At 41.3% G+C, this 18385-nt stretch overlaps 1 protein-coding gene across 1 annotated transcript in view; it reads left to right on the top strand.

The window, feature by feature from the left end:
- Positions 1-18385, top strand: part of LOC108698836 (vacuolar fusion protein MON1 homolog B) — a 43424-nt gene that overhangs the window by 9474 nt on the left and 15565 nt on the right. The window contains exons 5-7 of the mRNA XM_041572863.1: positions 10681-10759; positions 11072-11137; positions 12038-12073. Coding sequence (XP_041428797.1) covers positions 10681-10710 — 30 coding nt within the window. The 3' untranslated portion in view covers positions 10711-10759; positions 11072-11137; positions 12038-12073. The remainder of the gene's footprint in view (positions 1-10680; positions 10760-11071; positions 11138-12037; positions 12074-18385) is intronic.

Raw genomic sequence — 18385 nt, 5'->3', positions numbered from 1 at the left:
TTGTGAAGGAAACAGCACCTCTAGCCTCTGCGCTATCTGAGCACTTGATAGAACTTTTACATTCTGTGTAAATATTTAGTTAAAACACATTCAGCCAGTTCTAGAAATTTATCATTTACCAAAGTTCTTTGGCAGGAATCAAACTCAAAACCTTTGAGTAGGAAACGGCACCTCTAGCCTCTGCGCTATCTGAGCACTTGATAAATCCTTGTTATTCTTTGTAAATATTTAGTTAAAACACATTAAGCCAGTACTATAAATTTATCATTTACCAAAGTTCTTTGGCAGGAATTGAACTCAAAACCTTTCAGTAGGAAACGGCACATCTAGCCTCTGCGCTATCCGAGCACTTGATAAATCCTTGTCATTCTTTGTAAATATTTAAACACATTCAGCCAGTACTATAAATGTATCATTTACCAAAGTTCTTTGGCAGGAATCAAACTCAAAACCTTTGTGAAGGAAATGGCACACTTTGCCACTCCACTATCCCAGTACTTTATGAAATCTGTTCATTCTGTGTAAATATATAGTTAAAACACATTAAGCCAGTACTATTACATTTATAATTTACCCAAGTTCATTGGCCTCTGCGCCATCCGAGCACTTGATAAATTCTTGTCATTCTTTGTAAATATTTAGTTAAAACACATTAAGCCAGTACTATAAATTTATCATTTAGCAAAGTTCTTTGGCAGGAATTGACTCAAAACCCTTGTGAAGAAACCGGCACATCTAGCCTCTGCGCTATCCAAGCACTTGAAATATCTATTCATTCTGTGTAAATATTTAGTTAAAACACAATAAGCCAGTACTATAAATGTATCATTTACCAAAGTTCTTTGGCAGGAATCAAACTCAAAACCTTTGTTAAAGACACAGCACCCCTAGCCAATGTGCTATCCGAGCACTTGATAAAATCTCGTCATTCTTTGTAAATATTTAGTTAAAACACATCTGCCAGTACTATAAATTTATCATTTACCAAAGTTCTTTGGCAGGAATCGAACTCAAAACCTTAGTGAAGGAAACGGCACCTCTAGCCTCTGTGCCATCCAAGCACTTGATAAATTCTTGTCATTCTTTGTAAATATTTATTTAAAACACAATAAGCCAGTACTATAAATTTATCACTTACCAAAGTTCTTTGGCAGGAATCAAACTCAAAACCTTTGAGTAGGAAAAGGCACATCTAGCCTCTGCACTATCCGAGCACTTGATAAAATTTATTAATTCTGTGTAAATATATTGTTAAAACACATTAAGCCAGTACTATAAATGTATCATTTACCGAAGTTCTTTGGCAGGAATCAAACTCAAAACTTTTGTCAAGGAAACGGCACATCTAGCCTCTGTGCTATCCGAGCACTTGATAAATTCTTGTCATTCTTTGTAAATATTTAGTTAAAACACATTAAGCCAGTACTATAAATTTATCACTTACCAAAGTTCTTTGGCAGGAATTAAACTCAAAACCTTTGTGAAGGAAACGGCACATCTAGCCTCTGCACTATCCGAGCACTTGATAAAGTTTATTAATTCTGTGTAAATATATAGTTAAAACACATTAAGCCAGTACTATAAATGTATCATTTACCAAAGTTCTTTGGTAGGAATCAAACTCAAAACCTTTGAGTAGGAAACGGCACATCTAGCCTCTGCGCTATCCGTGCACTTGATAAATCCTTGTCATTCTTTGTAAATATTTAGTTAAAACACATTAAACCAGTACTATAAATGTATCATTTACCAAAGTTCTTTGGCAGGAATCAAACTCAAAACATTTCAGTAGGAAACGGCACATCTAGCCTCTGCGCTATCCGAGCACTTGATAAAGTTTATTAATTCTGTGTAAATATATAGTTAAAACACATTAAGCCAGTACTATAAATGTATCATTTACCAAAGTTCTTTGGCAGGAATCAAACTCAAAACCTTTCAGTAGGATACGGCACATCTAGCCTCTGCGCCATCCGAGCACTTGATAAATTCTTGTCATTCTTTGTAAATATTTAGTTAAAACACATTCAGCCAGTACTATAAATTTATCACTTGCCAAAGTTCTTTGGCAGGAATCAAACTCAAAACCTTTGTCAAGGAAACGGCACATCTAGCCTCTGCGCTATCCGAGGACTTGATAAATTCTTGTCATTCTTTGTAAATATTTAGTTAAAACACATTAAGCCAGTACTATAAATTTATCACTTACCAAAGTTCTTTGGCAGGAATCAAACTCAAAACCTTTGAGTAGGAAACGGCACCTCTAGCCTCTGCACCATCCGAGCCCTTGATAAATTCTTGTCATTCTTTGTAAATATTTATTTAAAACACATTAAGCCAGTACTATAAATTTATCATTTAGCAAAGTTCTTTGGCAGGAATTGACTCAAAACCCTTGTGAAGAAACCGGCACATCTAGCCTCTGCACTATCCGAGCACTTGAATTATCTATTCATTCTGTGTAAATATTTAGTTAAAACACAATAAGCCAGTACTAGAAATTTATCTTTTACCAAAGTTCTTTGGCAGGAATCAAACTCAAAACCTTTGTTAAAGGAGAAGGAAAGCTACAGAAGCATTTTATTGCCAGTAGATTAGCTGCAATAGTGCAAGCTAGAATTCTATATTTATTCTGTAGAATGTTTTACCATATCTGAGTAAACCGCTCTAGAAGCTCTCTGTTTGTTTAGCATAGGAGCTGCAGTATTACCATGGTGTGACATCACTTCCTGCCTGAGTCTCTCCCTGCTCTGGGATCAGATTACAGTAGAGAAGGGGGGGGGAGCAAACTGAGCATGCTCTTGCCCAGGGCAGTGAGGTTTAAGCTGAAGGCAGGAAGTCTGATATAGAAGCCCATGAGTACACAATAGAAGGAAAGAAATGCAGTGTTTCTTTTGACAGGGGACTCAGAGCAGCGCTACTTTGGGGGTTTACTGGTATATTTAGATGGACCTTTCTGATAAGGCTTACTTAGTTTTAATCTTTCCTTCTCCTTTAAAGACACAGCACCCCTAGCCAATGTGCTATCCGAGCACTTGATAAAATCTCGTCATTCTTTGTAAATATTTAGTTAAAACACATCTGCCAGTACTATAAATTTATCATTTACCAAAGTTCTTTGGCAGGAATCGAACTCAAAACGTTTGTCAAGGAAACGGCACATCTAGCCACTGCGCTATCCAAGCACTTGATAAAAAGTTTTCATGCTGTGTAAATATATAAGTTAAAACACATTAAGCCAGTACTATAAATGTATCATTTACCGAAGTTCTTTGGCAGGAATCGAACTCAAAACCTTTGTGAAAGAAACGGCACCTCTAGCCTCTGCGCTATCCGAGCACTTGATAGAACTTCTACATTCAGTGTTAATATATAATTAAAACACATTCAGCCAGTACTATAAATTTATCATTTACCAAAGTTCTTTGGCAGGAATCCAACTCAAAACCTTTGTCAAGGAAACGGCACATCTAGCCTCTGCGCTATCCGAGGACTTGATAAATTCTTGTCATTCTTTGTAAATATTTAGTTAAAACACATCTGCCAGTACTATAAATTTATAATTTACCAAAGTTCTTTGGCAGGAATCAAACTCAAAACCTTAGTGAAGGAAACAGCACATATAGCCACTGTGCTATCTGAGCACTTGATAAATTCTTGTCATTCTTTGTAAATATTTATTTAAAACACATTAGGCCAGTACTATAAATTTATCATTTACCAAAGTTCTTTGGCAGGAATTGACTCAAAACCCTTGTGAAGAAACCGGCACATCTAGCCTCTGTGCTATCCGAGGACTTGATAAATCCTTGTCATTCTTTGTAAATATTTAGTTAAAACACATTAAACCAGTACTATAAATGTATCATTTACCAAAGTTCTTTGGCAGGAATCAAACTCAAAACCTTTCAGTAGGAAACGGCACATCTAGCCTCTGCGCCATCCGAACACTTGATAAATTTTTGTCATTCTTTGTAAATATTTAGTTAAAACACATTCAGCCAGTAGTATAAATTTATCACTTGCCAAAGTTCTTTGGCAGGAATCAAACTCAAAACCTTTGTCAAGGAAACGGCACATCTAGCCTCTGTGCTATCCGAGGACTTGATAAATTCTTGTCATTCTTTGTAAATATTTAGTTAAAACACATTAAGCCAGTACTATAAATTTATCATTTACCAAAGTTCTTTGGCAGGAATCAAACTCAAAACCTTAGTGAAGGAAACAGCACATATAGCCACTGTGCTATCTGAGCACTTGATAAATTCTTGTCATTCTTTGTAAATATTTATTTAAAACACATTAGGCCAGTACTATAAATTTATCATTTACCAAAGTTCTTTGGCAGGAATCAAACTCAAAACCTTTGTCAAGGAAACGGCACCTCTAGCCTCTGCGCTATCCAAGCACTTGATAAAAAGTGTTCATGCTGTGTAAATATATAAGTTAAAATACATTAAGCCAGTACTATAAATGTATCATTTACCGAAGTTCTTTGGCAGGAATTGAACTCAAAACCTTTGTGAAAGAAACGGCACCTCTAGCCTCTGCGCTATCCGAGCACTTGATAGAACTTCTACATTCAGTGTTAATATATAATTAAAACACATTCAGCCAGTACTATAAATTTATCATTTACCAAAGTTCTTTGGCAGGAATCCAACTCAAAACCTTTGTCAAGGAAACGGCACATCTAGCCTCTGCGCTATCCGAGGACTTGATAAATTCTTGTCATTCTTTGTAAATATTTAGTTAAAACACATCTGCCAGTACTATAAATTTATAATTTACCAAAGTTCTTTGGCAGGAATCAAACTCAAAACCTTAGTGAAGGAAACAGCACATATAGCCACTGTGCTATCTGAGCACTTGATAAATTCTTGTCATTCTTTGTAAATATTTATTTAAAACACATTAGGCCAGTACTATAAATTTATCATTTAGCAAAGTTCTTTGGCAGGAATTGACTCAAAACCCTTGTGAAGAAACCGGCACATCTAGCCTCTGCACTATCCGAGCACTTGAATTATCTATTCATTCTGTGTAAATATTTAGTTAAAACACAATAAGCCAGTACTAGAAATTTATCTTTTACCAAAGTTCTTTGGCAGGAATCAAACTCAAAACCTTTGTTAAAGGAGAAGGAAAGCTACAGAAGCATTTTATTGCCAGTAGATTAGCTGCAATAGTGCAAGCTAGAATTCTATATTTATTCTGTAGAATGTTTTACCATATCTGAGTAAACCGCTCTAGAAGCTCTCTGTTTGTTTAGCATAGGAGCTGCAGTATTACCATGGTGTGACATCACTTCCTGCCTGAGTCTCTCCCTGCTCTGGGATCAGATTACAGTAGAGAAGGGGGGGGAGCAAACTGAGCATGCTCTTGCCCAGGGCAGTGAGGTTTAAGCTGAAGGCAGGAAGTCTGATATAGAAGCCCATGAGTACACAATAGAAGGAAAGAAATGCAGTGTTTCTTTTGACAGGGGACTCAGAGCAGCGCTACTTTGGGGGTTTACTGGTATATTTAGATGGACCTTTCTGATAAGGCTTACTTAGTTTTAATCTTTCCTTCTCCTTTAAAGACACAGCACCCCTAGCCAATGTGCTATCCGAGCACTTGATAAAATCTCGTCATTCTTTGTAAATATTTAGTTAAAACACATCTGCCAGTACTATAAATTTATCATTTACCAAAGTTCTTTGGCAGGAATCGAACTCAAAACGTTTGTCAAGGAAACGGCACATCTAGCCACTGCGCTATCCAAGCACTTGATAAAAAGTTTTCATGCTGTGTAAATATATAAGTTAAAACACATTAAGCCAGTACTATAAATGTATCATTTACCGAAGTTCTTTGGCAGGAATCGAACTCAAAACCTTTGTGAAAGAAACGGCACCTCTAGCCTCTGCGCTATCCGAGCACTTGATAGAACTTCTACATTCAGTGTTAATATATAATTAAAACACATTCAGCCAGTACTATAAATTTATCATTTACCAAAGTTCTTTGGCAGGAATCCAACTCAAAACCTTTGTCAAGGAAACGGCACATCTAGCCTCTGCGCTATCCGAGGACTTGATAAATTCTTGTCATTCTTTGTAAATATTTAGTTAAAACACATCTGCCAGTACTATAAATTTATAATTTACCAAAGTTCTTTGGCAGGAATCAAACTCAAAACCTTAGTGAAGGAAACAGCACATATAGCCACTGTGCTATCTGAGCACTTGATAAATTCTTGTCATTCTTTGTAAATATTTATTTAAAACACATTAGGCCAGTACTATAAATTTATCATTTACCAAAGTTCTTTGGCAGGAATTGACTCAAAACCCTTGTGAAGAAACCGGCACATCTAGCCTCTGTGCTATCCGAGGACTTGATAAATCCTTGTCATTCTTTGTAAATATTTAGTTAAAACACATTAAACCAGTACTATAAATGTATCATTTACCAAAGTTCTTTGGCAGGAATCAAACTCAAAACCTTTCAGTAGGAAACGGCACATCTAGCCTCTGCGCCATCCGAACACTTGATAAATTTTTGTCATTCTTTGTAAATATTTAGTTAAAACACATTCAGCCAGTAGTATAAATTTATCACTTGCCAAAGTTCTTTGGCAGGAATCAAACTCAAAACCTTTGTCAAGGAAACGGCACATCTAGCCTCTGTGCTATCCGAGGACTTGATAAATTCTTGTCATTCTTTGTAAATATTTAGTTAAAACACATTAAGCCAGTACTATAAATTTATCATTTACCAAAGTTCTTTGGCAGGAATCAAACTCAAAACCTTAGTGAAGGAAACAGCACATATAGCCACTGTGCTATCTGAGCACTTGATAAATTCTTGTCATTCTTTGTAAATATTTATTTAAAACACATTAGGCCAGTACTATAAATTTATCATTTACCAAAGTTCTTTGGCAGGAATCAAACTCAAAACCTTTGTCAAGGAAACGGCACATCTAGCCTCTGCGCTATCCAAGCACTTGATAAAAAGTATTCATGCTGTGTAAATATATAAGTTAAAATACATTAAGCCAGTACTATAAATGTATCATTTACCGAAGTTCTTTGGCAGGAATTGAACTCAAAACCTTTGTGAAAGAAACGGCACCTCTAGCCTCTGCGCTATCCGAGCACTTGATAGAACTTCTACATTCAGTGTTAATATATAATTAAAACACATTCAGCCAGTACTATAAATTTATCATTTACCAAAGTTCTTTGGCAGGAATCAAACTCAAAACCTTTGAGTAGGAAACAGCATCTCTAGCCTCTGTGCTATCCAAGCACTTGATAAATTCTTGTCGTTCTTTGTAAATATTTAGTTAAAACCCATTAAGCCAGTACTATAAATGTATCATTTACCAAAGTTCTTTGGCAGGAATCAAACTCAAAACCTTAGTGAAGGAACCTCCAGCCTCTGCGCTATCCGAGCACTCAAACCTTTGTGTTAAATACAACAGCCAAAGCCACTGAGCCAGCACAGCTCTTAATATAAGCCTCCCATTCTGTGTAAATATATAGCGGTAGCACTTTAAAAGGATCACAGAGCAGTGCTATGATAGGAATTAAGAAGCCTTACACTTTAAAGCAGCAGCAGTGTTTTACCACAGCACTATGAGAAGAGCTGAACTTTAAATCCCTACAAGGAAGAATTATCAAGCCCTGAGTCATTCTGTTGCATGAAACAAGCCTGTGATTGTTCCGAAATATATGGCACTTAGATATCTAGACCAGCTGTAGTCACGTGATCCCGCTGGTGGCCAATAAAAGAGCAACCACGTTTGGGAGATTTAACCTTGAAAGCAGCAAGTCAGTTGCAGGTAAAACTTAGTCTCTGTATAAAGTGTATAATGTAGCAATAGAATTGTTAGTGAATCAGATGAAAGTTGAGTTTGGGGGTGAGTGGGACGTAGTTGTTCTGCTTAACTACATTGCAATATATGGACAAACAATCCCTGTTTTGTTTAAAGGGGAAGCGTTTGTGGTAGTTTAAGGCACAAAATGTCTCAATGTCTTACATATAATATTATTATTAATGGATTGAGTGCACGGGACCTCATGTATTTGTCTGTATGAATTTTGTAGTCGCAGCCTCATTGCACCCCAGATTAATGGAACAGTTCAGTGAGAAAATAAAAACTGGGTAAATAAATAGACTGTGCAAAATAAAAAATGTATCTAATATAGTTAGTTAGGCAAAAATGTAATGTATAAAGGCTGGAGTGAGTGGATGTGTAACATAATAGCCAGATCACTACTTCCTGATTTTCAGCTCTCTAACTCTGAGTTAGTCAGCGACTTGAATGGGACATTTATGTTCAGTGAGTTTGTAATTGATCCTCAGCATTCAGCTCAGATTCAAAAGCAACAGATATGACCCATGTGCCCCCCCCCTCAAGTCTCTGATTGGTTACTGCCTGGTAACCAGGGTAACCAGTCAGTGTAAAGCAAGAGAGCTGAAAAGCAGGAAGTAGTGTTCTGACTGACATGTTACACATTCAGTCACTCCAGCCTTTATACATTACATTTTTGGCTAACTAACTATATTAGAAACATTTCTTATTTTGCACAGCCTATCTATTTACCCAGTTTTTATTTTTACACTGAATAATTCCTTTAATGTTTTTAAAAATTAGTGATGAGCACAACTTTCCCATGTTTTTTATACCTTCCAGGCCCGGGCCAAGGGCGGCAGAAATTCAGGGGCGGCATGCCACCCAGCAGCTTTAAAGTCAGTTGCGCATGCGCAATTTCACATATTCAAGATATACGTATATACACACACAAGGGGATGGGGATGCGGACGGGGAGAAAGACGCAGATGCGGAGGGGGGAAGCAGAAGGGGAGGGGAAGGGGAGAGAGAAGCTGATGGGGAAGCAGAAGGGGAGAGAGAAGCTGAGGGAGAAGCAGAAGCTGATGGGGCAGCAGAAGGGGAGGGAAAGGGTATAGAGACGTGGAGGGGGGCACAGAAGCTGATGGGGAGGCAGACAGGAAGGGGAGAGAGACACGGAGGGGGAAGCAGAAGAGGAGGAGGATGGGGAGGGGAGAGAGAAGCTGAAAGGGAAGGGGAGAGAGACGTGGAGGGGGAAGCAGAAGGGGAGGCGGACGGGGAATGGAAGGGGAGAGAGACGCGGTGGGGGAAGCAGAAGAGGAGGAGGATGGGGAGGGGAGAGAGAAGCTGAAAGGGAAGGGGAGAGAGACGTGGAGGGGGAAGCAGAAGGGGAGGCGGACGGGGAATGGAAGGGGAGAGAGACGCGGTGGGGGAAGCAGAAGTGGAGGCTGATGGGGAGGGGAGAGAGAAGCTGAGGGGGAAGGGGAGAGACACGCGGAGGGGGAAGCAGAAGTTGATGGGGAAACAGAATAGGAGGCGGATGGGGAGGGGAGAGAGACTCGGATGCAGAGAGAGAAGCAGAAGGGGAGGCTGAGGGGAAGGGGAGAGACACGCGGAGGAGGATGGGAAGGGGAGAGAGAGAGACTCAGATGCGGAGGGGGAAGCATAAGAGGAGGCGAAGGGGAGAGAGATGCGGAGGGGGAAGCAGAAGGGACACGGATGGAGAGGGGGAGATGAGCAGAGATGGCCTTGGGACGCCCGTTTGTAAATCCAGGCCTGATACCTTCAGCAGTTGCCTCTCTGATCCATCTCATTAGCAGCATCTGCTGCCGCATCCCCTGCCAATCTTCTTGTGCACCTCTCGCACAACTTTCACTGTTTAAGGGCTGGCTTCTCACAAGCCACACAATTCCTATTTTTCTCCTTAGATAAAGTTTTCCTTGGGGTAGGCACACTAAAAGGAAGCAAGAAAATATGGAGAAAAATATCAATATGTGCACACTTTTTGTTTTAAGCAAACTTACTCTATGGCAGCATTTGCTGTGCTACTCGGCACTTGTGGGTTAGACTCCATATCTACAAACAACGATCTTATATTTGCCAAAGAGAAAAGAAACTACCAAAAAAGATCAGTCAGATAGAAATGTACCTGTGATCACAAACACCCTGTAGCCTAAGCTGCTCAGAAGAAAGCACTTTAAACGCTAGCGCTCCTTTAAAAAGTTTCCGAGTCCGCACCAAACCTTGGCCGCAACTAGAGTTGCCACCCTCCCTCCTCCCCCCTGGCCTACCCGTCCCGCTGGGCAAATGCCCCTAACTTGTTACTTACCCTTCTGCGCAGGTCCAGTCCAGGGAGTTCACAGACGACATCTTCTTCCACGCGATCTTCTTCCTGCTGTGAACGGCGTTTTGGCGCATGTGCAGTAGGATCATTTCGCCGGTACGGATCTGCTGCGCATGCGCCAAAAGTCACGCACATGCGCAGTAGATCGTACCGGCGAAACGATCCTACTGCGCATGCGCCGTTCAAAGCAGGAAGAAGATCGCGTGGAAGAAGATGTCGTCGGTGAACTCCCTGGACTGGACCTGCGCAGAAGGGTAAGTAACAAGTTAGGGGCATTTGCCCAGCGGGACGGGTAGGCCAGGGGGGAGGAGGGAGGGTGGGCAACAAACGGGAGGGGGGGGGGTTTGCGCCAACTAGGTTTCCTTCCCCTTTAAGGGTTTAATGATTTCATATATTTTTCCCAAGGTGATCATATTTCCCAGTAGTTTTCACTTTGGTTATGTTCTAGCAATGTGATTTCCTCCATCTGTCTAATTTCCTCTCTTTTTACAAGCCACTCTCTAAATGTTGGTGGGACTGCTGATTTCCATCGCTTAGGGATTATCGCCTTTGCTGATTATAGTAATTGCAGAGTGAGTGGGTCTTTTATTATTTTCCTTGTATTTTCATGTAAATGTAAAATAATACCACTTGGATTATCTATCCTAATCTTCTTCTGTGTTATCTTTCCTATGGCATCTATTATACAGTATTTTCCCAATAATACTTCAACACTGGGCATGTTAACCATATATGCGTATGGTTACCTTCTTCTTCATAGCACCTCCCCGAGTTATTAGGGTACATCCTGTTAAGTTTCATTGGGGTGTAATGCCACCTTGCTAATAATTTGTTTTTGCAGCTATAGAAGTTTTGTAAATAGTTTTAATGACATCTTTCCATAGATCTTGAGGAATCTCAATCATTAACCCGTTTGGCCAATGCCTACGTTGTGAATCGAAGCTAGGATGGTAAGTCTCAAGGAGTAGCTTATACATTGTAGATAGAGGTTTACTAATGTCCTTTGGAGCGGTAATTATTGATTCCCAAAGGGTTTCCGCTCTCTCCCAATCTGAGCTCAGTCTAGAGTGTATAGCTCCAGCCATCTCTCGGATGTGAACCCCATCTTTTTTAGAATTCTGTCAAGGGCATCATTCTCTTGTTTCTGATGAAGTCTCTTATTTTGGTAGTTGTAGTGCCCCAATTCTCCCATCTACTAAATGCCCTGTACTCCATACTTGGCTGGAACTCTGGATTCTGTACTAAAGTTTGTAATATATATGGGGCTTTTGTTAACCCATTTTCTAATTTGTTTTTGTGCCATATTTTCAAAGTAGTGCCTATTAAGGGGTAGGGGTGTTGTGATAGTTCAATTCACACCAATCCCAGATTCGTACTAAGTGGACCGCTACATAGTAAAGGTAAGGATCAGGGAGCCCTAAGCCTCCTTTTTCTTTTGGTGCTGTTAATATATAGTAATAGATCATCTGAAAAAGCCAGGCATTTGTATTCTTTGCCATATGCTGTGATACCAGAGATGTCATTATCCTTCCTAATGTGTGCTCATAGGGTTTCCATAACAAGAGTGAAGAGGATTGGTGAGAGCGGGCACCCCTGTCTTGTTTCATTAAATATTTCAATTTCATTAATTTTAATTCTGGCAGTTGGAGTATTGTATAGCGCAAATATTCTGTGTATAATAGCTGGGCCAAATCCAAAACCAACTAAAGTTTCCCTCAGAAATCTCCATGACACCCTATCGAAAGCTTTTTCGGCGTCCGTAGTAAGTATAATTGATGGAATGTCAATCTTTTTAGCCTGATTAATCAATGAGATCACTTTATATGTATTTTCTTTCCCTTCTCTTTTAGGAATAAATCCCTTTTGGTCAGTATGTATTAATTCTGGTAAGTAATCTTTAATTCTGTTGCTTAATATTTTTGCATAAATCTTCATATCTATATTAATCAGCGAGATTGGTCTGTAGCTAGGGCATTGTTGAGGATCTTTATTTGGTTTTGGGATTACAGTAATTTGGGCCTCCACAGCTTGTGGGTGGAATCTACCTTTCTCCGAAATACTATTAAAGTACTCAAGTAGATATGGAGATATAGGGGCAAATTCACTAACATTCGTAGTTTCGCCAGGCGCAACTTCGCCGCGCTTCGCCGCACTTCGCCAGGCGTAGTTTCACCAGCGCTCCGCAAATTCACTAAAATCCGAAGTTGCGCACAGGGGTAGCGTAAGGTTGCGAAGTTGCGCTAGCGTTAATTCGCTTAGTGAAGCGAAGTTACGCTAGCGAAGGCTAATTTGCATACGGCGCCAAATTCAAATTTCAATGGAGGAATACGTATCAGCACTACAAATGGCTAGAAAACCTTGAAAAACATCAAATAAAAATGTTTATTTTGCCCTACACATGTGCCCACTGTCTAGGTAAGTTGCCATGAGTCAGGAAATGTAGGGGGGAAGGAGGGGAGCTCCAAAAAATTTTTCGATCTTTTTCAGCCTATCACCCATAATGTAGAAAACACGCCAGCGTTTTTGGGACTTAGAAAAAATTTTGACTTTTTTTGAAGCAATCCCTATCTACTCTATTGCGCTTCGCCTGTCCTGAGGTGGCGAAGGAAGTCTAGCGTAAAAGGTAGCGTTCAGTACACTGCGCGCATTAGTGAATTTGCGTAGTTACGTCGCTAGCGAAACGTCGCCAGGCGTAAGGGTGCGAAGTAACACTAGCGAAACTACGCCAGCGTTCGTTAGTGAATTTGCGCAGTAATGAAAATGCCAAACGCTAGCGAATTAACGCTAGCGTTCGGCGCTTCGGCGCTTAGTGAATTTGCCCCATAGTGTGCTGCTTTTCAATGGACATTGCAAAAACAACAGCATGTCTGTCGCAAGGTCAGTAATATTGTGCCAGGGCATTGGCAGTATGAGAGCAGAGATGAAGGAGAGACTACCCTGGCAATGTGTGGTGATCCAGGATTGTGCCACAAGAGGGCAGCAGTGAGACACAAAAAAAACACACCTGTTCATGCTCTTCCAGGCTTGAGCCATATGAGGGCAGCAGTGAGACATTAAAGGGGTTGTTCACCTTCAATGTACAAATCTTATGAAACCACTAACAATGCTCTCAATGTGTTAGAAAAAACATTTTCCATAACAAAAAGTAAAAATGCCAATGTAAAAGGAAACATTTTTATACCTATTAACTCAGTCCTTCTCTCTGACCAGTTTTCTGAAGTGATGGGAGTGGCCTATTTTGAACCTGACACACCAAGAACTTATTATATGATGACATCATCATGCCCAGGCTTTGCCCTTACTTGTTTCCTATTGGATGTTGATACTGCCCTCCTCCTAGTAATTTATTGGGTGCTTGTGAACTGTAACCAGTCACATAATTTGAATGATTATTGGTTGATTACTCAATTGTAATGGCAGAGGTTAACAGACGCAGCATATAAATAAACCTGCTTTGTAACAATCACACAGCCATGCAGACAAATACTGCAGAAAAGGAAGGAGCAACATTGTTCTCCCAATTCTGGCCCTCTCCTTCTGCCTACACTAAAACTGAATGGAGTGCCAAAGGGGTGCAACCTTTTCTGGGAATAAATACTATTTTATTATTTTCTATATTTTTATCTTTTAATACCTTTGGCATTAAGCATAATTGTACAAAATTGCAACAAAACCAGCAGTGACTTGCTTAGAAACGTATGTAAATTACACATCTAGCAGGGACAGTAGGGCTGCCACCTCACTCTTTTAAAACCAAACACATATGAAATCCACAGGCTGCATGGCTAATTATCAACTCATTTAGATGCTGCAGACTGAACTGATTTCTGTGCAGCCATGTATCATGCAAATACATGAATTGCTAATTAGCCATGCAGGCTGTGGATTTCATATGTGTTTGGTTTTAAAAGGGGTGAGGTGACAGGCAGAGCAGTGTTGAGGGCAGGTAGGTTTTTTGAACATTTTGTGCGCTCTCCTGGGGGGGCGGTAATTTATCCAGGAAAACGATACCTTTTTTAAGTGTTTAAGTTTTCCACTTCTGGAACAAGATTTAGAGCTCTAAATACCAAATAATGAAAAAGTTCTATTTTTAAAGGAATTGTTCAGTGTAAAAATAAAAAGTGGGTAAATAGATAGGCTGTGCAAAATAAAAAATGTTTCTAATATAGTTAGTTAGCCAAAAATGAAAAGCTTTTCATTATAAGAAGCCTTAATGGAAAATGTAACTTCATACTTACTGAAATTTTCTCTTTTCCTGGCTCCTGGTTACTGTGGGCAGCCATCACACTAAGGGTGTTTTCCCACTCCCACACGCTGATAGGACAGTTCCTCCAAACTCATCCAATGAGCCCCCTACCTCTCCCTTATCCACTCCTTCCGCTCCCTTTCTCTAGTCTGTTTGTCCGAGCTGTGCTTTTGGGAGGGCTTATTGTGATGGCTGCCCACAGTAACCAGGAAAAGAAAATTTCGGTAAGTATGAAGTGAAATTTTCCATTTTCCCTGGTCACTGTGGCAGCCATGACCACTAAGGGTGATATACTTGAGCAATATATTAGGGTTGGTCTCAATAACAATTCCAATTTTTTCTGCTTGGAAGAACACTTTATTTTGAGTTAAACACCGACTCTAATACTTTTAAGCCTACATTTGCCTTATTAGTAGACTTTACGTCTAAATGATAATGTTTAAGGAAGGTATGTGCAGAACTCTAAGTGTAATAAAATTACCTGGTGGTCTAGTGGTGTGGCGGTCCACTAGACCACCAGGCGCTCCTGTTCCGGCCTCCAGTGCCGGCGCCATCTTGGTTCTCTAGGGCGCGCGGCGCGCCTGTGCGCCTCTTAAAGGTACAGGCGCAATAGCGCGATTACGCCAGCGCGCATTGGGCACATTTTGGCACGAAATTTGGAGGTATTTAAGGCCCATTCCTACTCCCAGCCAGTGTCCGTGATAGAATCTTGATTCTGGTGGTTCCTGAAGTCTTGTGCTGTCTGTTCCTGTGAAACTTGTATCTGTTATTCCGGTTTTGATCCCTGCCTGTATCCGAATCCTGACCTTTGCCTGCATCTCGACTACTCTTCTGCCTGACCCCATCTGTTTGATTACCCGGTTTGACCCTTGCCTGCCTGACGATTCTTGGTATCTGCCTGCCTCGACCCTGCCTGTCTGACGATTCTCTTGCCTGCTGCATTTGTACCGTGACCTTCGGCCCAAAAGACTATCTACCTGCCGTGCCCCTCTGCTAGCCAGAACATCTCGCCTTGTACCCCTCGTTAAGTCCAGGTGGCACCCAAGTAAGCTGAGGGCTCCTCCCGAAGCCCAACGGTGGTCACACTACTGGTGAAGCCGAGCCGAGACCAGGGTACTTGGCACCTGTTCTGGTATATGGGTGCCGGCCGTGACATTATCACGGGCCATGGAGGACGACGGTCATGAAGCTGCTGCTGCCTCTGCTACACCCCAAACTTCCACTGAGATGTTGCTCACTACCTTGCTGCAACGTATGGAAGAGCAAGAGCAAAAACAGAATTATTTGCTTCAAGGATTCCACAATCTGACCCGCCAGTTGGGGCCTTCGCAGCAGCCGCCTAATCCTGTTCCTGCACCTCCTGTGGGTTCTTCTGCCAGTTGGGGTAACTCATCTAAACCCCATGAACCCAAGATTGTGTTCCCCGAAAGGTTCAGTGGGGATCGCACTAAATTTTTTGTTTACATAGAGGCTTGTAAGCTGTACCTTAGTTTCTTTCCTCATTCTTTTCAATCTGATGAGGAGAAAGTAAGGTTCATAATGACCCTGCTTTTGGGTGACCCCCAAATTTGGGCCCTTAGGCTGCCTGCCTTCTTCAGACCCTGCTCATTATTCCCTAGACACCTTCTTTAACAGCATGGCCATTCTTTACGATGACCCGGATCGTGCATCATCTGCCGATACCGCGATTCGTAAGTTACGCCAAGGGAAAAGGGATGCGGAGGTGTACTGCACCGAATTCCGCCGGTGGGCAGTGGAAACTGGGTGGAATGATTTGGCTCTAAGGAGTCAATTCCGGTTGGGGTTATCCGATTCTGTAAAGGATAGTCTGGTTAATTACCCCCTGCCTTCTAACCTGGATGGTCTCATGTCCCTCGCCATCCAGGTAGATAGAAGGCAAAGGGAGAGAAGGGGTGAGAGGAGTACAAACTTCTCTGGGGTTACCAATATAAGATCCAATGTGGTGGCCAATGTAAAATCTCCTAACCCCTTTGTGCCTCTGCCTCAGGAGGAGCCTATGCAATTAGGCATATCCCACCTAACTCCTGAGGAAAAGGCACGCAGGCGTTCCATGGGTCTCTGTATGTACTGTGGTGAGAGGGGACATTTTCTGAACCAATGTTCTAAGAGGCCGGGAAACTCCGAAGCCTAAATGGAGAAGGGGAGCTCCATTTTGTTGCAGGAGTTTCCTCTCCCCAATCTTCCTCTAAAGTTTTGTTACCAGTTAAACTAACTTGGCCTACGGGCTCTGTTAAACTGTCCGCATTTTCTGGATACTGCTTTTGCAGCTAAATTCTGTATCCCTGTAGTTCCTCTAAGTGCCCCCATGAGAATAATGGCAGTGGACAGAAGACCCTTAGGGTCAGGTGTAATCTCTAAGGAGACGGTAACTCTTTCCATGTGTATTAATAACTTGCATTGTGAGGAGATAGCTTTTTACCTCATAAAGGGTGCTTCCTCTCCTCTTATTTTGGGGTTACCGTGGCTCCAGAGACATAACCCTCTGATTGACTGGGTCTCAAGGGAGGTGGTTCAATGGGGTACTATGTGTGGTGGGGTATGTTTTCCCTCTGTAGTTGCAACTACATCACTTGAAGGGTTACCTGCTGCATATGCAGAATTCGCTGATGTCTTCTCTAAAAAGGCAGCAGAAACCTTACCCCCACACCGGCAGTATGACTGCCCAATAGATCTGGTCCCTGGGTCAACTCCTCCTCGTGGTAGAACCTATCCTCTTTCATTGCCCAAAGCCCAGGCAATGAAAGAGTATATAAAAGAGAAACCCCTAGAAAGGGGTTTCATCAGACCATCTAGTTCCCCTGCGGGGGTGGGCTTCTTTTTCGTTGGGAAAAAAGATGGTGGTCTTCGCCCCTGTATTGATTATAGGGGGCTCAATAAGATCACCATAAAAAATCGCTATCCTCTCCCTCTAATTTCTGAACTTTTCGATCAAGTTAAAAATGCAAAAGTCTTTACCAAGCTTGATCTTAGGGGGGCTTATAACTTGATTCGAATCAGGGAAGGGGATGAGTGGAAAACAGCGTTCAACACCAGGGATGGCCACTACAAGTATTTGGTAATGCCATTCGGTATTTGTAACGCCCCCGCAGTGTTCCAGGAATTTGTCAATGACATCTTTCGGGACCTGCTGGGGATATTCGTAGTGGTCTATCTTGATGACATTCTTATTTTCTCTTCTAATCTGGTTGAACACAGGAATCATGTTTGTGAGGTCTTACGTAGTCTAAGAGAAAATAATCTGTATGCAAAACTTGAGAAGTGTACTTTCGAAGTTACTTCTGTTCAATTTTTGGGTTTTAACATTTCTAACAGGGGTCTTGAGATGGATCCAGGGAAGGTGAGAGCAGTCCTGGAGTGGACCCAACCCCTTTCTTTACGAGCAACCCAAAGATTCCTTGGTTTTGCAAATTATTACCGCCAATTCATCAAGAATTTTTCCCTGGTAGTTGCCCCTATCACTAACTTGACCAAAAAGGGTGCTGACCCTAGTATTTGGCCCCCAGAAGCAGTTCGAGCCTTTGAACGCCTCAAACAAGAGTTCAGTTCTGCCCCTATTTTGCAGCATCCAGATACTGCTTTACCATTCATTGTGGAGGTAGATGCCTCTGAAGTGGGTGCTGGGGCAGTCCTTTCCCAAAGGCATCCGATTACCAACAAGTTACATCCCTGCGCCTTTTTCTCTAGGAAGTTTTCACCTGCGGAGGCAAACTATGATATTGGGAACAGGGAATTGTTGGCTATCAAGTGGGCCTTTGAGGAATGGCGGCATCTACTTGAAGGTGCTAAACATATGGTAACCGTATATACAGACAATAAAAACCTGCTTTACATAGAATCGGCCACACGGCTAAACCATAGGCAAGCTAGATGGGCATTGTTCTTCACCAGGTTTCATTTTTCTTTAACATATAGGCCTGGATCTAAAAACACC

The sequence above is a fragment of the Xenopus laevis genome, chromosome 8L, assembly GCF_017654675.1.
Source record: "Xenopus laevis strain J_2021 chromosome 8L, Xenopus_laevis_v10.1, whole genome shotgun sequence".
NCBI lineage: Eukaryota > Metazoa > Chordata > Amphibia > Anura > Pipidae > Xenopus > Xenopus laevis.
This window is presented reverse-complemented; position numbering and strand designations above follow the sequence as displayed.